This window comes from Schistosoma mansoni, chromosome 5 (genome assembly GCF_000237925.1).
Source record: "Schistosoma mansoni strain Puerto Rico chromosome 5, complete genome".
Lineage (NCBI taxonomy): Eukaryota > Metazoa > Platyhelminthes > Trematoda > Strigeidida > Schistosomatidae > Schistosoma > Schistosoma mansoni.
In genome coordinates this window covers 5,575,988-5,600,865 of record NC_031499.1, presented here as the reverse complement: position 1 = coordinate 5,600,865, position 24,878 = coordinate 5,575,988, and the positions used below count along the sequence as shown (strand labels likewise).

General features: G+C 34.7%; 1 protein-coding gene across 1 annotated transcript; it reads left to right on the top strand.

Annotated features, from left to right (window-relative positions):
• Positions 1-2,149: 2,149 nt before the first annotated feature.
• Positions 2,150-23,427, top strand: Smp_156880 (sec24-related C, d; the record flags this gene model as incomplete). The annotated part of the gene is made up of 11 exons (XM_018797721.1): positions 2,150-2,695; positions 4,558-4,821; positions 6,537-6,886; positions 8,055-8,532; positions 9,852-10,022; positions 11,746-11,988; positions 12,971-13,319; positions 15,143-15,246; positions 16,255-16,458; positions 18,871-18,963; positions 21,902-23,427. 11 exons carry the CDS (start codon positions 2,150-2,152, stop codon positions 22,040-22,042), a joined length of 2,943 nt encoding a protein of 980 aa, XP_018652734.1. The 3' UTR covers positions 22,043-23,427.
• Between the last annotated feature and the right edge of the window lie 1,451 nt (positions 23,428-24,878).

The following is a 24,878-nucleotide window of genomic DNA, read 5'->3' as shown; positions in this document are numbered from 1 at the left end:
GCCGTGGCTATAGTCGTTCGTAATTCAGCTACTTCGTTTGCCAGTTCCATTGGAACGTGGCGTACTATTTTTATCGCTTGAGGCTGCAAATTGGATGGAGTTTTAAAGTATGATTTTCCGGGTAGATTTCCATAATTTTATCTGCCATATCTGCTAACTCGTCTAAAGTAACTGAGTTTCCTTATAGGCAAAGAATTTGTCTGACATTATGTGGTAGACGTTGGAACCACATTTGTTTTAGGAGAGTTTATATGTTTATATGTCCTTGCTAGTTGTTTCATATACCTTAACAACCGCGATGGTCTTTTGTCTCCTAATTCGCATGACGTTGACAATTGCTGTAATATTTTTTCATCGGGACTGGTGTGAGTTGCATAACATAGGCTTTTTTTGTCATCATGTTCACTCTCTGGCACCTGGTCAATTAAATCCCTAACCTCAGCAGCGATTTCTATGGGGACTGTACCAACTACGTAAGTATACCCTGTTGCCTAGGAGAGTATATCTCTAGCTATGAATAAAGCCTCTATTTGAGCAAACCAAAGGCCTGGGTTATTAGCTACGTATGTTGGGAGTCTGAATTCAGAGATAGCATTAACTGAACTTAAAATATTGTCTTCAGAATTTGATAATGAATTAAGGGTATTTACTGGAGGACAGTTTATACCGATACGTTTGATTGGAGAGTACATTATTTGAAAAATGAACCGATGTGTCAGGTAAAAATAAGCAATATAACAATCAGAATAAACTCGAGGCTCACCAGATAATTGTGGTGGACCAAAAAGTATATTAACCAAAAATAGCAATAAAGTTATTACATCCAGATGGTAACATCATAGTATAGAAACTATAAGGTATAAAAGCAAATAAAAGTTAAGGAACGTTGCTTAAGTCAGCAGATTATACGTGTTCAGTTGCGTTTGTTATCAGAATCCACAATTATAGATAATTATTAATTCCAGTGAGGCAGATATGATTCCTGTAACATAACCAAATGTGGAATATGATGGAAATGACGCCGCCGTCAATAAATGTAGATGACAGATGTTTCAGAGTTCAGTTATAGTAACCACAAGCAACGGAGAACAAGAGACGAGTGCATAGTAATACATTTGCTAGCGGTTAACAACGTACCGTGCAATGGGTATTACAAAACAGAGAAGTGTGTGTTCGAGGTCATACACTTAAGCAATAAGTACAAACAATTTGTGGTAAATACACAGACTGAAAATTAACAAAATAAAGGCAAATAATATCAACAATTATTTATAAAATGGGTTTTTATGTCTATCTCCACACCCTTGCTTTGCCATCCTCGCCTTTACATCTGCATTAGATCCTCCTTGTTCATCAATGATGCTTCCATGACAAAAGGGGATATGGTAATATTAATGGTAAAAACTTTTAAAACTGCCACAGGTATTCAGAGTTTGACTACGCTTTTACACAAAACATCTTTGTAGTCGAAGCGAACCAACCCAGTCAATTCAGAAATGAATTTATTCGAACACATATTTGGAAAGCCGTCGATATATCGAGAATCGTTTGATCTAAGCTGCCTAGCAGTTGCAAAGAGTGAGTAGTAAGGCATACTTGTGATCTGGTGCGGATGTATGACTGAACTCCTTCAGCTAGGTGAGTCCAGTGAAACTAGCGAGGTCAGCACCAATGTTTAAGACATACGGAACTATTTGTTTAGGGGATTTATTTACCGTTACACTTTACAGCCCAGTACGTACACTGTGACATGATACTCATTAGTGAAAACTAAACTTAACGACCTTGCACACGGAGTTACAAGATATAAATCTAAGTGTACCTGAGATAGCCATCTATCGATAAATTCAGAAGATTATTGGAATTGAGAAACCCTTATTTCCAGAATCTACACTGTCAACTAAAACCCCTGTTTTTTTTCAACTTCTGATGAACAAATTTTATATCTCTTTTAAACAAAATGAAAGCAAGTTTTCAGTTATAAGCTACTGTAACTTTCCTCATATCTGCAGTCTATGTCGTTTGAACGCATGACATTTTGTCCTACAGATTGACCGCTGTGTTCGTAAAGGAAATACGTCACAGGTTTTTTCGTCTATTGGTTCACTTTTATTGTGACTGTTTTGCCTAATGCATTAGAGTTCAGATAATGTTACACAATCAAAATGGTCAGAGTATGTACAACCGTCAGTCGTTTCAGCCAGAGAAAGAATTTGGTTACCCTAGTGTTTCTGGTCAGCACGCTTATAGTGCTCTTAACTCGAATGTGACTGATACTTACCCGCAAGGTCACCCAAACAGCAGCTTCCAGTCACCACCCAACTACTATGCGGGAAACCAAGGACAGACCTTTCAACCACAATCTCAGCCTTCATATTATTCTGCTCAGTCAATGCAGAGTATGAATCAACCACCATTACCACCCATGCCTCCTGTCCCAAACCATCAGGATTTCGTCCAACGTCCTCAGCAGCCGCGTCTTCCTCCGATGCCACCAATGCCTCCGGGACCTGAAGGAGTTCCACCACCCAGTTATCGACAGCCTCAACCTCCAGGTCCATTTCCATTGTCAAATGGTGCCAACAGCCAGATAAATACATTACATTCTCAACAGCCATATCAAAATGGACCAGTATCCAGACAACCACAGTTTTCTCAAAGTATAAATGCAGATAGATTACCTAGTCCTATCGAGGTATTAAAATTACATAGTTTTTGTTTTACGATTATCAGTAAATCTTATGGTCTAACAGGTTTATTAAGCCTCATGTACCGTCAACATTTGGGCGCTTTCCCGTTTATAGTAGTGGTATATATCACTAAGCAGGTGGTACCGGGACAAATTTACATAGGAATGTGATTTTGGAATTTTCACATTATTAATTACATATAAACCAGGCATCTCGTAACTAAATTGTTTCACCCACCCATTTAACTCCTGTATCTAATGCTAGGTCAGAAGTTGGTGAGTCCGCCTCTCCAAACTTTACTCCAAAAGGATGTAAATTATTTTTACTTACGGTAGTTTAGGTAATACGTACTTCCACTAATATTGATCTGGATACTTTGAAGGGTCTGACGAGACAAGTCGACGGCCTCTGAGTAGTCTCAGTTAAACTTTTGATTCCTGTCCCAGCCTTGTTATTACACTATGAAACGTAAGGTCACAATAGTTGGGACATTTTTAGACCTGTTTCTACACCTTTTTTTCCCAAGGCATTCAAAACTAATATCTTTGTTAATAGCTAACATTTATTTCCGAAATCGTCTCAGAGATTGAAATTTAAATAACCTTAACGTTTTAATAATGACGTATTGATAGCTAGCCATTTTTTCTGTGCATTTATTGCTTTAGATTTGGTTGGTGCAAGGATCTAAACAAAACATGGTTTTTCACTAGTGAATTCGATTTGTAGTTATGTAAACTAAATACAAACTGGGGAAACATAAATGCTATCATTTGAACAATTAGGCTCCTGACTGATTAACAACTCGGGTCCCGTGACTTTTTTGCATATCAGGTTGCCACTTTTTTCAATGAAGCAAGACATCACAAAGAATAGTAGGGCTAATGTCTATGGTAAAAATTTAAATGAACAAGATAATTGAGGCAGTAAAAGTAGAATAATACGATGCCAAAACTCAAGTAATAAAAATAACCAACCATTACATGATAATAACTTTAGGTAAGAAGTGTACACCTTACATAATTCAGACAGTAGCCGACAATTTTTTGAAATAGTTTAACTCTCATATCAAGGGGATTTCATTAATTCCAGCGGATTTATAGCAAAACAACTTTGGGATAAATATATGAAACTGATCTTCGTCTGTCATAATCTGTAGTGATATTCCGACTTTATTTCCCATTCTGTGAATCTGAGTGTAAAATATACTAGGTCCAGTGTTTCCTATAACTAACTTCAAAATCTAATAGTGAGCTCCTTTTAGTGGTTGAGTATAGATCGATTATTCTTCTGTTGTAAACTTCATTCAGGGCTATATTTAGTCTTAGTCCGAGTACTTTATTTTACGTACGTATTTCTAACAGCTTAATAAAGTTCACTTTTTAAGAACCGGGTTATTTGTCATACGTCTTGAACTTTTAAGTGAGGTAATTCGTGTAAACTGAGTTAGTTCAGCTTGTGAATAAGAACCCACACGGTTGACTGAAGCACGTAATGTATATAATCGTCATTGTCAGTAGACAGTCTAAGATTTCGAAGTTAATGTATGATAAATCTGTGGATAGTAGTTGTTGGTATGCACTTAGCAAAGTAGATATGTGGCATTTCTATAGTAAGAGTTATTAGTAGGAATGGTCTAAACATTTTATTTAAGTAACTTAAAATAGTCTCCAGACGTAATTTTGTCGTATCTTAAGTTGATGACTGAATGGCTTTTTGATGTCATTCTTGACAATTTCGTCTTTTTGTTGTATGTTGTTACTCTTTTCATAAACTTGTCATGAGGCTTTGTTGCCCCTTGTTATAAAAGTTCACTATCTTTGGTTTTAACCAAACTTATGATTTGCTTATACCTTCAATTCTTTTTTAGGTTATTGAGAGCAATCGGGCTCAATGTACTGGACCTTTTTATACAGGACAACGAGGTGTTGTGCCTCCTCTAGTCACAACTGACTTTATATCACGTGACCAGGGTACATGTGCACCTTGTTTCATCCGATCTTCACTATACTCTGTTCCGAATACATCAGATCTCCTTAAAACTGTTGGAATCCCTTTTTCACTTACAATATCTCCATTCGCTGTACAACATACAGAAGATATGAATATTGTGATTAGCGATATGGGTCCACAAGTAAGTTGACATGAAGCAAAACGGTACTGAAATTTGTAACGTAATGATTTACCTTATCGATTAAGAAGTGTATATATTCAAGTTATTAACTTTTATTTTTATCAATGTATGTATAAGGATTTACGAAGTTTGCTAGGTGTTTGTAGTATACTTGGCACATCAAACCTTGAATGTGAGCTATCTAAAAAAATGAGCTGAACTGAAATTATACCTTTAAAATAAATTTGGTAGACTTAATACTGACGGGAATTTATTTTTGTTAGTAAGGTTTAATCCGTTTAAATACATTTTATTTGTTTATTTCTAATAATTATTTCTGTAGACACATAATAGTGACTAAAATTGTTCGTTATTTGACCATTATATCTAGTATATCAAATTTATATATACATGAGACTCATTTCTGACTTATTCAACTTTTTTGTTATTCGTTTATTTGTTCTTACAGTTTTACTCTACGAAATCATGTGTGAAGAAATAGATTATTCCTTGACAAAAATATAAATCTATAATTCAGTCCAACTTTGTGTTTTCTTATTATACATCCACAGCTTAGAGTATACTACTAGGACATTCCTGTTTTTTTCTTTGATCAATAATTTTGGACATATGTATTATGGAATTCACCTTCATGAAGTTATCCTAACGATTTTTGATATAATCCAAAACGTGTATGGATTGAAGCGATTTTTGACGATTCCTTTCAGCAATGTAATTGAATGATATATGACTTAGTGACCCAATTAAGACTTGTATTTAGGCAAACCAACAAGATAAATCAGTGTAAATGTGAAATTTTGTGTTTTCTAGAAGAACCACTTATGCGAAAAATGTATGAGTTTGTTGAGAATTCTGTAGGCCTACAGTACTTTAATAGGGTTAAAAAGGATAATGTAATCTGATTTATATGAGAATTTACACATGCTATTCCTCTCAAGCACTTGTTTAACTGTCGCAAACTAATTAGTGTGAATCATCCATCAAGTATAGTTGAATTTATTTGATCTTCAACCATACGTTTTGCGTATGAGGGTCAGTGAGATAGGTAAGCAAACCACTATCTACAGCATTGCTACCTTCCCACAACAAAGAAACAGAGTTAGAAAAAGTAGCCCCTTCAGATGACATAGCTCACATTGCTCCACAGATTCCCGTCGTCGGAGGTAAGGCATTAACAGTCCGGAGTTAACATATCAAGAACTGACAAAAAGTTCATGTGCCACTGACCTCAAGCAATTGTCCCAGGTCTTCAAGAGCACTACTTATCCAATTTTCTTTTCAGGCAGCTTGAGAAGCATCTTTCTACAATATGGACAACTAGGTAGTGATAACCACCCTCATACGTTTAACAGAACTCGGAATCACCCTGTTCGTAATCAAATTTCTGTTTCATTACATAGTAATTTTCCACCCCGAATATATGTAACCGTCTCCAATAGTTGAAGTAAAATGTTAATCATTTTCTAATTAGTCTCTAGATATTTTATTTTGTGTAATGGATAACAGAATTGAATGTTTTGTCATCGATAGTCCTATGAGAAATATTCTCGCTGTCTGTAACAGTAGGAAGGACTTATTGTTGCAACAGCTGTTTGATTGTTTTATTTACTTGTCCTACAGACAGGTTTTGATAATGAAAAATGTTTTTGTCTTATATTCATGTAATTCTGTCTTGATGTGTAGTAGTTTTCAAACTACTTGTCCTTATTTTATAGGGTCCAGTTCGATGTGTTCGATGTAAAGCCTACATGAATCCCTTCATGAATTTTATTGACGGTGGTCGAAGGTTCCAATGTCCACTTTGTAATGGTTTAACTGAAGTTGCCGCTGAATATTTTGCTCATTTAGATCATACTGGACGTCGAGTTGATGCAGGTCAAAGACCTGAACTATGTTTAGGCAGTTACGAATTATTAGCAACAGCGGAATATTGCAAAAACAACCAGTTACCTTTACCTCCAGCCATCATATTTCTACTAGATGTTTCTCAATCTGCTATACGTTCAGGTTTGGTACAGCTATTCTGCTCCCAATTCGTAGAACGTATTCTACCAAATTTACCTAGGTGAGTGATAAAGTAAGGATTATTTCACACTTACTATTACGATATAACAAGCAATAATTAAACCTATTTAGCAAGATTACAGTTTCATTGGGTTTGTTGGTGATCCACAAGACCTGCAGCCTGTAATCACTTACGTTTCAAATGACATCTAATCATTCATTTTTATGCGTAATCTGTTGTATATACAAATATCATTTTAGTAAAAAGAATTCTTATTATAATCGCAGGTATTATCTTTTGGTAATTGTTGTCTTCACGTCAACAGTTCTCTATCGTTACTATTTATCAGTCAATAACATCTTATCGTCGTACAGTCTATCGATCAGCTTTCTATCTCTCGTTTCAAAACAAAATTAGTTCATCATAAATGCTTTACACCCTCCATAATAGAGTAAAATTGAGGGTGATCAGTTAGTTAGTCAGTCATCATCAACGTAGAGATTAAGAAAGGTATGCAGTGCTCCAAGTTACCATAATAGATCATGATGTTAAAATGAAGACATATTTCTTCCTTATATTATTCATCAATATTAACACATTTGAAGCAGTTTTAAAAATTAAATTCTCTTGTTGAAAAGTTGAAAATCCATTGAGAAACCTGATTTCCACACTATTTTCTCCAATTATTTAGATGGATTAATATTTTTTATTTTTGTCAGTAAATACTTGTCATAAAATAGGGATTTGGTATAAACGAAATATGTGTCAAGTTTAGGGTGGTCAGGGAAATACGTCTATTGATATAGTGAAAATTCCCATTTTGACATTTGGTAAATAAAAAACGAACGAATCGAGCGATGAAATTTCTTTCCAATTGGTTTTTCATCATGGCTTTACAATAATGAAATGATACTCACTGGATAGATATGTTACGTAATAATTATGTAATGACATATTGATTATAAAATAACATTAAATAATTGGAAGAAAGAGGATTATAATATATATTAGTGTAGAGCCATGATGAAAAACTAATGGAAAAGAAATTTCTTCGCTCTATTCGTTACTTCTATTTATAGTTTATATTAATTTGTCCTGGTCACATTTCTTTTTATTTACGATGAAGACAACATTCTGACTTTTTAAAAGTTTTATACGATTCTTTTTGTAGGTTCTTTTAAAAGGGTAACTAGATAGTCTATTATCGTATTTTGTGTTCTTAATACAGGGAAAAGTTTGCATCATCAGATATGGCTAATCCAATTCGATTGGGATTTATTACATATGATCATCAACTTCACTTCTATACTGTACCTCATGAGTCGTCATCATCCGCTCAACAAACATCTGAATCAGCAGATCAGAACACTTATAACTCTTATGGTAAACCTCAAATGTACATTGTAGCGGATATTGAAGATGTGTTTGTGCCTACAGTTGAAGGCTTCTTGATACCACCTGATCCTGTTGTCATTTCTAGTATCTTGGAAATGATACCTACTCAATTTTGTACAGAGAATGCTTTAAATAGACAACCTACAGATAGTGTATTAGGCCCAGCTATTCAATCTGGAATGGAAGCTTTACGTGCTGCAAATCGTTCTGGAAAATTATTTGTCATACATGCTAATCTACCAATTGGTGAAGCACCGGGTAAATTGAAAAATCGAGATGATCGCCGTCTTATAGGAACTGAAAAAGAAAAAGTAAGTGTCATTTTCATGTCTCACACTTGAAATCTTCATGGAATGCTGTGCTGACTTCGCCAGTTATTACTGTTATTGTCGTTTGTTCTTTTACTGTTAAAGATATAACATAATAACGGGTGTCATTTTTTGTCGTAATACTTCCAGGGATAGTGTAAGACTACAACTAATATACTCGTGTAAACCTTCGTCTAGTCTGAATTATGAATTTAAAACAGAAGTTTTGGCTTGTTAAAGTACACATGACTAGTACGTGTAACGTCCTACTCACATTTTGTGGCACAACAGAGTAAGTAATGCAGGTGTTAAATATAGAAATTACATAAGTACCGTCTAGCACCGTGGTCTTTGTCCAGCGCTGATTGGTTGGGAGTGAGCCAATCAACCAATCAAACCATGAGCAACAAATCATATTTGGCTACTTAGGATCGCATTTCCAGTGACCGGTTTTTTAGACGATACTCACATTAGTTGTTCATAACTGATTGTCCTCATTGTTTTTGTGGAGTACCGTTCAAATTCCTGGTTCCTGTGGACAATCAGCTGATTAGTACGTAAAATGATTTAGCAAATATTTGTTTAGAATTTGTTTTTATTTTTCTTTTCATAGAACAACTTCACTGTAATCATATGCTGACTAGTGACCAACTTTTAAAGGTAATTCTCGGAGTTATAATGCAAAACTGACCAGTGAATTTCATATATATCGGTTCTGAGGCAATTGTCCACCATCTGCACTGAAAAATGGTTACTCAGTATTACTAATTATTTAAGGTTATAAATGTAAACTATCGGGTACCGGTTTATTGGCATAAAGGTTAAATGTTCGTCGCCAAAATTAATTCTACTGTATCTGGTCACCGAAAAGGTTGTGGACGTACACTGCTGAGGTGTTTCATATTTGGACAAAGTACCTGTTCAGTGGTTCTGTCTTTTTAATTGTTGGTTTGTGATCTCAATAAAGTTCAACAAATTCTACAAACCCATATACTGGTTGAAAATTGTTAACTGCTTAATGGTTTTATTTCTTACTTATTTCTAACTTAAACCAGCCTTAATCAACGCAGTTAACTGTCTCCATTTACCTACAAAGAGGGTGGTTGGATAATTAATTTGTTCGAATTTCAGTCACCAAGCTGCAGGTTCGAATCCCATCTTATCTATTTCTGTCTGAACAACTAGGATATACTATCACTAGCTCTCTCATAATTAGAGTGTGGTTAAGACCGGTAACAAGTTAGTAATAATAATAATTTTTCTATATTGACAGTGTTCAAAATTACTCTATTCAGCTCTTATTTATTCGTTTAATTTTACAGACTTTACTTCTTCCAGATAATGATTTTTATGTTGGACTTGGTCAAACATGCGTAGAAGTTGGTTGTAGTGTAGATCTTTTTCTTTTTCCCAATTCATTTGTTGATATTGCTTCTTTAGCTGAAGTGCCCAGAATAACATCTGGTCGTTTATTCAAATATAACTGTTTCCAGGTAAATAAAAATATTTTAGTGTGATGTGTATTAAAATTTTTTCCTGGAAAATTTGTTCTCTTTTGTACTTCACTAATATTAGTGTGTTTACAATCCCGTTATGGACAATTAACTAATAGGGCGCTGAATTAACTAACAGGTAATCTAATAATGGTTAAAACATATGTTTCATCTATTGAAGTTATGAGTTTCGAATCGTTACAGTTTCGTACCTCTTTCTATTGTGGATTACTAGTAATCTATCAGCGTCATATAGTTTCTTCCTCGCTTTCTTACTAGTTTATTTTGTTCACTGTACACTCCTGATGTATTTCGTTGTTTTTTCTTTCTTGAATTTTGGGGTCACTCACTAGATATCTACTTGGTGGTTTCTATAATGTCTTTGTCGCGTTAGTATAAAATCACTTACAAAGACCGATACTTTGTCTTTTCACTAAGTTTGGATGTCTATTGTTAGCCGAGTTGTTTATAGTTATGTCTGATTGTTGTATTAGGTGTCTGTACTAATATATTTAGTGTGTACTCTGTTCTCGTAGATCAGAATTTGGTTAATCCACACGGCAGTGATACGAGGAGGAAGTTATCATACTTAACCTTTTGGATATATGATCAATATTCTGACTACGTGTTGTGGAAACCCAGGCGGCTTGTGGTAATCTAAGCCATCTTTGGTAATGTTAATCTGGTCGTAGAGGGTCAGGTTTACAATATATCTGTGAAAAATTTCTGCTCTGTGGTTGTAAAAATTGTCCTCTCCGAGCCGAGTATTCTTGAAAATTCTCTGTATTCAGTCATCATTGTATTCGAAAAATTGCTCATATTCAGTGGCAACATCTGTAAGCGGAAATCCTCTTTAAATTTTGATCATATCTTAAGCTTCACAACATCGTCTCCAGATTTACTGTGTTCATATTATTATAATTCAAACGAGTTGATTATTGATCTGTTCCATCACTTCACCATTATAAACTCATTTTATGTATTGAATAACTAAAATGAGATTGTTTAGTTCATCATTATCGTTCTGGAATTCTACACAAAAATGTGTATCCTATTGTGCCTCAGATGACTTTCATTATTTTGAATGTTATCTTGTCGATTCATACCTTATTTAAGCATATGGGTAAAAATATGATAATGTCTGAAAGTATTCGTTTATTGTCTTTTTGCTCAACGTTGTTAGAGACTGTGATTCTTATCATAATTGAAGCCCTCCAATACAACCTAGAGTGGGGGGAGTCCATCCTCCCTCTCGAAATGCTCTCACACGTCCGTGCGTTTATACTATTTTTCAGGAAAGTTCTAGTTGCTAACTTCAAATAGCAGCCATTTTTTTACGAAAGCTTGGAAACTTAAAGCGAACATCTGGCGTTCAAATCGGGTTGACGTGGGTAAAAGAATCTAATTCCAAACCAAGCTTCAGGATCCTAAGGGGACAAGCGGTATTTGAGCCTATTTCGGTCACTGGATACAATGGGGAGGTATTTTGATGTTGCTCCTGTGTTTTGTGGATTAAAACTCTTGGTTCAAAGGTTAGAGGAGTGGCTCCTTAAGAAAACCTGCTTCAGTTTGGCACCTGTACACTATCCCAACTCACACAATTTCGTCAAAGTGTCTCGTAGTCTCGGAAATTTGATTTTATCACTTTCATTATAATCAAATTATTGTTCTATAAAGTAGATGATAAAGAACGATGAAAAATTCTTATTACTAATACTTACAGGCTGACCTACAAGGTCATCAATTTTTGGCCGATCTCCAACGTACTTTGACTAACCTACAAGCTTTCAACGCTGTTATGCGTGTTCGAACAAGTACTGGTATTAGACCTGTTGAATTCTTTGGTAATTGTTACCTACCTAATACAACTGATGTTGAATTGGCTAGTGTTAGTTCAGATATGGCGATCACAGCGGAATTACGTCATGATGATAAACTTCAAGAAGGTGAACTCGTATTCATTCAAGTAAGTTCTCAATGTTAGGAATTTTGTCGTAAAATTTATTTCGGGAGAATACTTTGACTGATATAGTAGTGTTTAATTTAAGATGGTCAGTCATAAGCAGCATTAAACCTGGGACACAGACGTGTCGATCCGAATTCCCACACCATATCAACAGAACGAGAAGAAATTATCAAGACAAATGTCAGAGAAACAGAAGTAGTAATAATTGTCAGTGATAGTAGACAACATTAGGCATAGAAAATGAGTCGAGAAGAAAAATTGCATTCGTAGGATAGAAATTGTAAAATGATTTTGAAACTTAAAATTTTTAATGGAAGACAAAAAGTAAGCGCATGTGTATCATTGTGATCGATTTTGAGCAATATAAAGCAATGTTTATAACCATTAGTTGAGATAATCATGCAAATCCCATCCAGGTAGTCTTTATTCAATAACACGGTTCAGTTCAACAGTCTATGACTTCATGAGCTGATGTCATATTTTGTTTTGTTCATGGGTAACCCTCTTATAGCTTTACTCGTACATCAACCAGTATCGTATATCGAAATAGGTATTGGTTGGGGCTATATAAAATATGTCGCAACCACTTCAGTCAATAAAAGTTCATTACTTCATCAGTCAGTTTGTTATCTTTATCTCTTACCCTTTGTCTGACCTCAACATTGCCCTCTCGATATTCTCAACATATTAATCTTGGATTGTTTTATTGATAGTTTGCAAATTAACTATTTACTATATGGTTCTGATATTTTACTAAGATATTCTGTGATTTTTTGCCTAAATACATTCGATTGTCCCCACTCGTGTTCTTCACTACCTTACTACGTCTGATTTTCTGAAAATGAGAAATACTCAAAAATTTCCCAGATAAGTTTGTTTTATACTGTATGTTGTAATGGGATTAATCAGACAAAGTTAATGTATAAATTTTTCTAATAATTCTAAATAAATTTAAAGTTTCTTATATCTACGTTTCACACAGGTTGCATGTCTTTATACCTCAGTATCTGGACAGCGAAGGCTACGTATTCATAATCTGTCAATTCCAGTGACAAGTATGATACCTGATATATTTCGTCTTGTCGAATTAGATGCACATATGAATTGGTTGAGTAAATATTCAATGCGTTCTCTACTCAACCGTACACATTCACAAGTAATGGATGATTTAACAACAAGAGCTGCTAACACCTTGGCTGCTTATCGTCGTCATTGTGCTTGTGGTCCGAATGATGTAAATTCGAATCCTAGTGAATTAGTATTACCACAAAATATGAAAGTATTTCCTTTGTACATACAATGTCTTATGAAAACTGAAGCCTTTAGTCCTGGTTTGTTGTGTTTTGTTAATTAATTATTAATAATTATTACTATTATGTCGAAGGTATGCTTATTTCCTGACATCTTTCAACACCTTAAATGACTTTGAGAAAATGAAGTCAGCCTTTAGCTGGGCAGATCACACATAATCTGAATGAATAACTTTCTATATACAAACTTCAAAACTGTTAGTATTAGGACTTTTGGAGTTTAAGTTAGACTGAAGTTTAAAGTTAAGTGTGTTTTGCTTAGATATTTGCATTAGGATTAAGATTTAAGATTAGGATTTTGTAGTAGTTATTCGAAATTTTTGTAGTTACATTACATCCCAGGATAAACTCAAGTGAAACAAGCTTTTCGAAGCGACAGATGGAGAGCGAATTTGCAGTACTTCACTAGAGTCTTGAATACGGGTCTCAGATAGACAGCAGAGGTCGATATTAAGACTTTCTAAAGACATAGCTATCTACCCTATCTGTTGTTCGATCTGCATTAGTGTGCGAACGTTGAAGGAAGCCAGTTCGAATGGCGTATTTGGTTTCAGAAAGACTGGTTCAATATTCGTATTTGGTGGTAGCATTCAACTTTTGACCAGTCAGTGACTCGAGATCGTTTAGATAGAACAGAGTTTCCGCCATAGGCGAGCTGCTGTATAAGTTGAAAAATGAGTGTACATGAAGTGGGAATGGAGGAAGATAAGTGATGTAGTACATTAAAAAATGATAATAGCAGTAATAATAATAAAAATGAGTATTATCCAGAAATGTAAATTTTCTGAATTTTAATTGAAGCGAGCATAGTATTTCGTGAAGTGATTGTCATCTCATTAGATTAGTGTGAGGGCTGTGATACTGCCCGGGTGCTCAGACTGAAGTAGGTGGTTCTCTTGGAGAGGGGGCACACTCCGAGCCGTTGACCTAAAGGTCTGATCCACAAGGCAGTAGAACAACGTCAGGAGATACATTCCCATGATAGCCGGTGACCAACGGTTGGTTCATATGCCATTTGTTTCATCAGGATCCTGGAGCTCACATGCACCATTGGTTTGGAACCAGGGTTTTCTAACTCCCTTAAGTGAACTCTCTGTGTCCACCAACATGGTTAAAGCGCCAGACATTCGGTTTTCGTCCTCTCAATTTCGTAAGCAACAACCTGGTGCGAGAAAGCAGTGAGTGGGACTTCTGTGGCAGAGGCTATTCATGCGTGGCCATGTGAGAGCATTTCGAGAGGGAAAGCGGACTCTCCCCACTCTCGACCGTACCAGGGCGTTTGGGGGGCAAACTAACTAATAATTGATAGGTTCTACACAATTCTTGCTTCACTCAGTAAAAATACAAACTATCCATTATCACATTTTGAAGGCCGAGCAAAATTCCCATAGTTTCTGTTTTAAATCTAATTGACTAGTTTATAAAGTATGGTTTACTATTACTATTATTATTACCTGAAACTTGGTGATGTCTGTATTCCGAGATAATTGTGAGGAGGTAAATATGCTGAAAATGTTATACTCTCTTTAGTCTCAGTTATTATTATCATCACAACAAGTGATGAACAGCTTGGAATTCGATTATATATGTATGTATGTGTAGATAATATTTTACAAGGTAAGGTGTAACAACTGCGAGAAGAACTGATTGAGTTCAGTGTGAAAATATTTTTGATTACACAGTGTAACATCTCACAACTACACACGGAATAAAACTCACTGCCTTACGGTCTCGTGGCGGCCACATTACGTTTAAAGTCATTAATTCTGCTGAATACATGAACTTTTATTATTATTATTATTATTATTATTATTATTATTAATGTTATCTTACTTATAATCCAGCTGATGGTATTACAATTGATGATCGTTGTTGGCAAATGTTTTTGGTCAACCAAATGGACGTTAAACAATCCAATTGCTATATTTATCCTCACTTATATCCTATTGTATGTTATTGTATTTTTAATCAGAATTTTCCTCGTTATATAAATATATATATATATATATATATATATATATATATATATATATATATTCGGAACGGGTGTTTATTTATTAACGGACTGGACCTTCAGCCACTAAGTCTCAGGTTAGAGCTCCACCTCACCTACCTTGGTTTAGACAACCGGGTAGTACTACTAACCCTTACATTTAAAGTGTTGCTCGAAGCCATGCACACAATTTTATTCTTTTATAGCTATGAAATACTGTGAGAACTGAATATTTTTAAATCGGACTCCAACAGTCAACAGTTACAGCGGTTTCAGCCTACTAACACACACACGCGCACAGAGCTCAACGTTACCTATTTTGTACTAGTAGCTAATGTTAGTGGGCCAGTGTTGTTGTTTGGTGAATTGTATACACCCGATTTGGAATCATTTTTGTTTTCTCTTATACACGCCAAATAATTTGTTTTTCAGTGTAGAGTGGAGCGATGGCTTAAGTTTGGTTAGGGTATTCTTTCAACATTTGACGAAGGAGTGTCCTATGTCCGAAATGCTTTCCACGTGCTTCAGCTTCCGGTGGAGCGGGATTCGTGCTCAGGGTAGTATCATCGGACTTTCGCACTATCACACGCCGACAGTATGGCTCAAGTGCGGATACATAAACCTGTACTTAGCAAATGAGTTGCATTTAAACTTCTGTTGAACAACATACGAGTTTAGCTTAACGTTCTTAGTTTTCCGTAGATTCATATGTATATATTTATATATGATTTCTTAAATTATGGATTAGTAGAGGCTTGGAACCCCTGGAACCAATCAGACTTATAATTGCTATCTATTTAATTCTTTAATTGAACATCTGTAGTTTTTGCATCATAAAAATGACTTTATGATTGGTAAACGGTTTTCCCGATGGTATTAGTATGTTTTGCTCTGTGATCTTTAGTAAATGAGTGTCATCTCATTTCCAACCTCACTCTTTCTTTTAAAAAATACTTATTTTAGCATGATCTTTCACTGAATTTCGAAGGTGATATACCTTATCCTCCAGCTGCTATACGCTGTTCATATGATCGTTTACAAATGGACGCAGCTTATTTATTGGATAATGGAATTTATCTTATCATGTGGATCGGTCCAAATATTTCATCGGAATGGATTCAAGCAGTGTTCAATGTTCAAAATCCGGAACATTTTGAATCAGAAAAAGTAAGACAAAATTAGATATTACAAGTGAAGAAATTTTCTAATAATTTTTATGTCTTAGAAATTCCGCTTAACTTAACTTCTCAGAGAGCTATCTGTTACTAGAAGGTTTCCTTAGAATATGGAGATTACATGCATTTCTCTTCTTTAAGTACAAAATATCGTTTCACAGTTGTTCTTAGTTGTCACTTGAAGTTGATAGAGAATCAAGTGATTGAATGCTCTGCCCATTTCATTTATCTTGGAAGTTTCGTCTCCCTTGGAGTAGTTGTATCTTGGCATCGATTTAGGAAGCTCGGTTAGCCTTTGCCAACTTATGTCACTTGTAGCACAGGCGACATGTCTATCTGCTAACCAAAGAAGAAGTACACAGTGCAGAGACCGGCTCTGTATTTCTCTGTCACCGTGAAACATAGTCTATAAAAGTGGGAGACGTGCATACGCTGCGGGTTTTTTATCTTAGGTGTTCTTGGCGCGTTGCTTGTGTTTGTGGAACGTCTGAGTGGGCAGTGCTGAGATTAGTTTTTATAATGGAACGAATATTGTTGAATTTTCAACTGGTTTTCCGGATTATTATCAATTATAATTCGGTTTTATAATTACTTAACAACCAGATTACTATGTCTATGTATTCCATTTATCATGAGCTTTCCATTAACCCATTAACTACTATTATACGACTTACCATTTCCTAAGTTATTACCAGTGTGAATTGCTTACCGCTTCTCCTATTCAGAGCCACTTTTGGTCGTTTATGTATCATTGTTATTTTTCATTTTATGGTGTGATGTTGTCCAGTGTGTCTGCACATAAACCATGTCTGTTTGAAATATAGATGTAGTAGAAGCTGTTTGCTGACTTTTGAACTCATGTTAGGGCATGGAGAAAAACTTGCGAACAGTTGGCTATTCGGAACTTAGCCGCATCGACTCAAGGTCAGGTATGTAATTGGCAACACTAGGCTATAGAGGACATAGTAGACGCGGAAATGGACAAAAATGAAAATTAGGACTCTGATTGGTTACTCCTCTCCAAGACAGCATTAATAACGCTTTTAATCTTCATTGTCTGGCCACTTATCATGTGTGTGTAGTTACTGCTTACGTCGATATACAATGTCCGGTGGTATAGAAGTAGTTTAAAATGAAGCTAAGAGTGTCCTAAATAAAACGTGACATCAGTCCATATAGTCGTTGATTATTGATCTTAACAGTATGGACCCATTTATATAAACCTATTATACTGGACAAAAATTCAGGTACAGCAAACCAACTTATTTTATGCAAAGTCAAACAGTGCCTTTGTAAAATATGAAAGTCACTCGTTAAATGCACCATTTGTATATCTTCCGGGAGTTGTGCTCTACATATTCAATCATTCTTCCAATCCTGTTGTTACTCCGATTGCTCTCTTTTTCTTTCTTTTCTACTATTTCGGGATTTGTCTTGATAATTTGTTCTCGTTCTATTTATGTGGTATGGCAGTTTGAACTGATATACTTATGTCCTAGATTCTAAACATTTCTTATGACACATTTACTGGCTGTACCAAATATTTTAAAAGCTTTAATGCGTACCCCCAAAATTAACTTGTCGACGCCGTTCGTTTCCATTTAATCCACTTTAATTATAGTAATCTCAACTTTTGTAAGAGTCAACGGTCAGAATATCAACTTCTCAACCGGATTGTTGTTGATTAAACTGGGCAAAACTGAAAAGTAACGAGAACTACTAAGTTTCTTGGTCTAATAGTCCACTACTGTTTTGTTGCAATCGTTTCATTTATTAATAACTTTTTAATCCCTTACCCTCCTTGATAAGTTCTATAATTACTGACTTTTTCTGTCACATTCTTTATTTACCAATGCTTACAATCGTTGGGTGAAAATCCTGTCTTTTTTATACGACATTTTTCTATTATTCGTAAATTTAGTTTGCTTGTTAAATTGAACTTTGAATCAAAAACTTGCTGTCATGAACGTTTTCCAACCAGCTAACGTTATAATCATTGTACATTATCTATCAATCAGTACTCTGTTAATAATTTTAGTAATCTAAACATGTTCAAAAAAGAAAGAAAAAACAACCTAGAAACCCTCCTACTCTACAACAGTTGTCCAGTCTAAATTTCTATCCGTCTACTCTCTTTATCATGTTCGGTGCCCATAGAACTTGCAGAATCAACATTTATAGTGAACGTTCACATACATGATCTATTTGTAAACAAAGTTGATCATATGTCCTATGGATCAGTGGCTTTCTAATAAATGATGCTGGGTCACTTAGCGAAGCTTTTCACTACTATCGAGTTTAAAAATCTCATGACATATCCTAATAGTTTAAACTACCTATTCATTTATAAGTAATATGATATTTATATTTACATTATAGTGTTTTTACAATTCCTACTGTTTAGATCTATGACTTGTGTAATTTTGATAACGAAATTTCACGTAATCTGTGTACATTGCTGAGAAAAGTTCGTAAAAATCGTTGGCATTATTCTCGGGTAAGCGGGAAATTTCTGTATGTATAATTCTTGTTTGAACAAAGAAATGACATTCGTTGTGAATATATATATATATATATATATATATATATATATATATATATATTCTGTCCAGTGAAGTACGCAAACTTTAGTTAATGTTAATTTACAAGTCTTAATGCGAGTAAATATTCTTCTGTTCCAAGATATTCCATTCGTTTTTATCGTCACTAAAAGTTTTCAATATGGTAACTAATCTAATTAGCTGCCTCATCATAGTGTTATGGACAGTTGATGTTCGTGAATTCAGTCAATCAACAATATTATTGGGTAGGTGAAGATTATCTGGTTATGAAGGTAAAAAGATTGGCGTGATCTATATATTTAAAAGTACTTGATGACATAGCGTAAAGAGGTCGTAATGATGAAGCTGAACTTATTATATTCTTCCTTTGTCTCGTAAATATTAAATGTCATTCTTAATTTTTATTTCCTGGATTTTACTTGTTACGTTTTGAACCTAATTTCTCATGTTTTAGTCATGAACAAGTTGAACTTAAGTGTTTTTATGGTATATGGATGGTTGTTTCTTCTCAGTTATCTAGGAAGGGAACTGGATACGCAGTAATTTTAAAAAACCTGGGAGCATGACTGCAGTACCTGAAGGATAATTGCTTGAAACTGGTCATACATAACTTTTTTGTGAATAGTTCATCATGTGTTAGCTTTGTATTTTAAAGGCTTTGCCGCTGGTAATGGAAATATATGGGAAAATATGAGGTGTTCATGTTTTAGGGGCTGGGGTTCTGCAATATGAAGTTTACCATTTTCATTGAATATCAGACGATTTAATATGCCTGTATTTATTAATTTAGTTAACAAAATAACTTTATTCAACAGCTAGCTGAAGTACCAATTGACATGTGAAATCATCATAATTTTTTCTAAGAGTTGATGATTTTCTGGATTGAAAATAATTCAACTTTTCGATCAATACCAACCTTCTACTTCACTTAATCTAATTTTGAGTCTCTGGATTTGAATCATACAGCCATTATATACGAATAAATACAACTGTGAAATTCCCAACTACATAAACTTTGTAAAGATGTATCCGGTTAAACTATATTACATTAACAACACTAAAAATGAAGGTGACTAAGAATAGCAATTAGGTGTTTATCATTAGAAATGTGATAAAAACTAAATGTTTATTTTGATTTAATTTAGCTTATGAGTTTTTCAAGGTGTTTAGTCGGTTTTCATTACTATTCTAAAGTAGATTACTTCTGTTAAAGATATTTATTCATTGAAGAGAGAATATTTATATATGTTATTATTATTTAAACACATAAATATTGGTACAAAGGGGCACCAGATATATATGCGCCACACAAATCTCATTCGATTTGTGTGAGGGCTGTGATACTGCTCAGGTGTCCAAACTGAAGCAGGTGGTTTTCTTATGGGGCCACACCTGGAGCCTTTGACCTAAAGATCTGATCCACAAGTCAGTGGAGCATCGTGAGGAGATGCAGTCCCATAGTGGCCGGTGACCAACGATTGGTTAATATGCCATTTGTTCCCTCAGGTTACTGGAGCCCATATGCACCATTGGTTTGTAATCAGGGTTTTCCAACTCCCCTAGGTGGACTTTCCGTGTTCCACCAACCTGGTTAAAGCGCCAGACATTCGCTTTTCGTCCTCTCAATTTCGTAAACAACACCTTTTTTGCGCGAGAAGGTAGTGAGTAGGACTTCCCTGTCAGAAGCTATATATGTGTGGCCACGTGAGAGCATTCAGAGAGTGAGAGCGTACTCTTCCCACTCTCGGCCATACCAGGGCATTTGGGAGCATTTATATATGATGATTTTGTAAACTATATTTCTTATTATTAGTTTCTCAATATTTGTATGCAAATTTTTCAAATGGTTGCTGAGATGATAATTTTCTGAGGCAGTAATCTAAGAATACCCTGAATGGTCGCCTTTTTTTCTTTAGCTATTTGTACTGCAATAAAAGATTTTTAGTTGTACTGTATTAATTGGGGGAATTCATTTTTTTTTAAAAAGGGAAAATTGTTTATAAAAACACGTTTTTGATAGTTGGCATTATATTCAAAAAGAATTTAGCTTGTTTCATATTATTCTACTTTCAAATCACATCATTTTAATGCATAGTCCAACAAAAGACTTTTATTCATTGAGATCTCAAATCGATCAATATTAGAGCACTGTTGAAAACCTGGAAGTACTAAAACAGCATTTCGTCTAAGTATGAAACTCCTTAGCAGTGTCCATCCGCGATCCTTCACGCGGGACTTTAATCTAGACTCTTCGATCTCATGCGCGAATGTGAGAGTTTTGTGAATATGTTTGAGTTTTATTATTATTATGATACATGGAATTGACCTTAGTTACATCACAAGAGTTAATTAACCACTGGAAACCAGGAAGAAATATCGCTAATTGATTTGAAGTTAAACATTCATTTTATTAAATGGTGACCATGCAATCGGATGGTCAAACACTGTTAAACCTGTAAGTCGTGGATTCTGTCTTATGTATTGTGTCGTGGAGGATGCACAATATTGAGGTAGTCACATGTTAAAATATAAAACAGATATTTCTCAACGGCTGTTTAAGTTGAATCTATGATATGGACCATTAAACCAAAATGTTGTATTTTGTGATTTGGAGTGATTTCCTGCTCTAAATTTAATATTACTACAATACCATGCGGTATTGCCGTTAGGAGTTCACGTGAGAGCTAATAGTCATCTATACCTTTTGTATCGTCATTGGTTAGGTAGTACAATTTAATTTAACTATATCGTATCTCTCTACCAAAATTGTATGATGCATTGTTAAATGTCATATGTATGATTTTCTCTGTTTTCTTCTAAATGATATACATATATATCTTTTCTCTATTCTTCTTGGTGTATTGTTTGTTGTAGTTATTGGTTGTACGTCCTGGAGATAAAAGTGAACTATGGTTTCGACGTTTCATGGTCGAGGATCGATGCAGTAGTAATTCAATTTCATACACAGAATATCTATGTCATATTCATAAAGAAGTATCCAGTTTACTACATTGATATTAATGATGATAATATGAGCATTATCGATGTGGGTTGGTGCCTAGATTGCTGGTCTAGTTTAATCCCTTTGGTTTTGTTTATTCAAAGCAAATACTTTCTTAGTCTTAGCAGCATGAAATTCTTTGAATGCCTTACTCTTTTCCTATGTACTCTTATTGTTGGAGAACAATTTTTTTTTAAAAAAACACCCATTTATATTTACATCAATCTCAATCTCGTATTTATTCTTGCGAGAATCCCTTTGAAATGTGTTATGATTAGTGCTTCCTTGAAATACTTCAACAATTTCTGGCTTATATATTAGTGTAATGCATCGTGTATGTGTATAACTTCTATTCACACGCAGTATAAACCCTATTACATATAAAGTTATATATAGATTGTATGTATGAAAATAAGAAAGTTAGACGGAGCCAAATTATGAATACACACGCATACATACACGGTGCTTGTATTTTCTTTGTTACTGTCCTTAATTTGTTATAATCACCACATTGGTTTCACAGTTGGTTACTTTTTGCTTCATTTGCTTTCTTCATTAATTCAATATGATCCTATCGTTTTAGATGAATAATTAAAAAAAAGCAACCTATTTTGATTCTTTGAATTACATCAAGTAGTGTTATTTTGCGTTTACGCTCACGGGTACGCATATCCAACTCAACCTCTTTTAATGAATCGTCATCATTATTGTCATCACCATAACTGTAATCAATAGGGATTCATTTATCCTTACTCTCTTTCTATGCCTTATTCTTTCCCTCCCTCTCTTTCTTTTTGTCTCCTATTCACTGTGGACAACAGCTATAAGTTTTGTATTGCTTAAAATAAACCAAAATGATAATAATATTACTTATTATTGTGAGTTTGAATATTAGTGAATTTTGTTGGTTTTCTTTTTACCACTATCGTGAAGAATCCACCATCTTATTTTTCCCCCCTGTTTACCCTGTATCCTGAAACTAATGTAATTTATACTTTGAATTGTTGTTGTATTCTGGTTTTGTTTTGTTTTGCTTTGTTTCGCTTATTAATTAAATACATTGAGAATAGTGTACTGGTGTGTTCTACTTTTGTTGTTGGTTGTAATTATTTTGTGATAATAATTTTTTGATTTCCGTGTGTACGTGTGTGTGTGTTGGGGGGGGGTTTGTGGAGAATGACATTCACAGAATGATCTATGAAAAGAGAACTATTGACTTATTGATAGCTTTGATTGAATGACATTAGTGTTATGTATTATTTTTTTCCGAATTGTTTCTTCTTTTTTTTTCCTTAAAGGTTTTCTCGTATATTTTGAATTTATCATGAATTTTTCTTATGTTCCATTCTCATGGATTATTGGGATGTTTGTTTGAATTAATATACATTCTCATGAATAACTTATTCACAGCATCTGATCTAATCTGATGTGTTATGTTTAATGATGACGAAGGTTTACGTATTAATAATAGCCTGTAGAATAAAACGGTGACTCACTTTTAATGCCAGGATTACAGATTGTGTTCAAATCAATAGGAAAATCTTAGAATGTAGATACATTAAATTAAATTTTTGGGAAAAAAACATAACAATAAATGTTTTTAAGTAATCATGGATACTGGTACTCAAATAGTCAGTCAACCGTAAGGAAGCACCTGGAAAGAAAGCTGAATTAGCAGTGGTCTTGGCTAACTGAGAGCAGGAGTCTAAGGAACATTTGCTTAAACTTGGTCATACACAATTTTATGACTAGTTCTTGATATGTTAACTTCATATTTTGAAGGTTTTACCATCGGAGATCGAAATCCATACAGTGAGACGTGTTCGATAATGTAGTAAAATCATGTTAGGTCAGACCTAAGGAATAAAAATTTCACGATTATTCATGAAAAGAAAGTGTTAAGTTATGTACGAGTGGGAAGATTTTGTAAGCCACTGTTATGAGTTGCCTAAAAAGAATTATGGGACATATTTTATCTAATATGACCAGATAAATTGACGTTAATAAATATTAACGCCTACCACGTCGGCCCGCTTAAATGTATGGACCACCTGTTCCTGCCGTCTGAATATATCAACAAGTTATCTTCTTTTGTTTGCATTAACATATCATTATATCTATTAAGCGCACGTGCCTGGAAACTAGAAAGAACTGATAGTCCTTGTGGTATTCTAGCGATATAGTGTTTTACATCCTGGAACGTTATCACTGAACTATTTAGACTAAGACTAGCCTCTTTTACTCCTGAGATATTCACATTGTGTGATGGCGAATTTCGTATTTGTTTATTCTTTCGAGTGTTGATTGGATTCTATCGATCAGGTAGTGAATCGACATTACAACTATTTCAAATCGACAATGTGTACCCCTATGCATTATTATATGAGAAACATCTAAATGTTGTTCTGTCAATCTGACATCACGTTCACCTTCAAACGTGATACGTCTTGCTAGTTTAACTCTTTATTCGGATCCTAAGCTAGTTTCGTAACCCCCAAGCTAGAAGTACATAGCGACTTGAACACGCTGATTGGATAAAATGATTCTTAATGTTGCCTGAGCTTGTGATGTCGATTGCGAGAAATTTGCAGGATCATCCCAATAAAATGTACCTAAAAGAAGCTGAAAAACCCCATCTGCTAAAAGTTAACAAACAAATTACTTTCATAGTTGAAATCATGAGTCAATTGAAGCTAGATCACTATGGAAAACCTGGAAGCACTGGACGGCCGTTTCGTCCTATTATGGGACTCCTCAGCAATGGTTGAAGTTCTATTAAGACAAGGATTTGTAAGATTGACATTAACAGCGTTGGATGCCGGCTCAGTGGTCTATCGGTTAAGGGCTCTG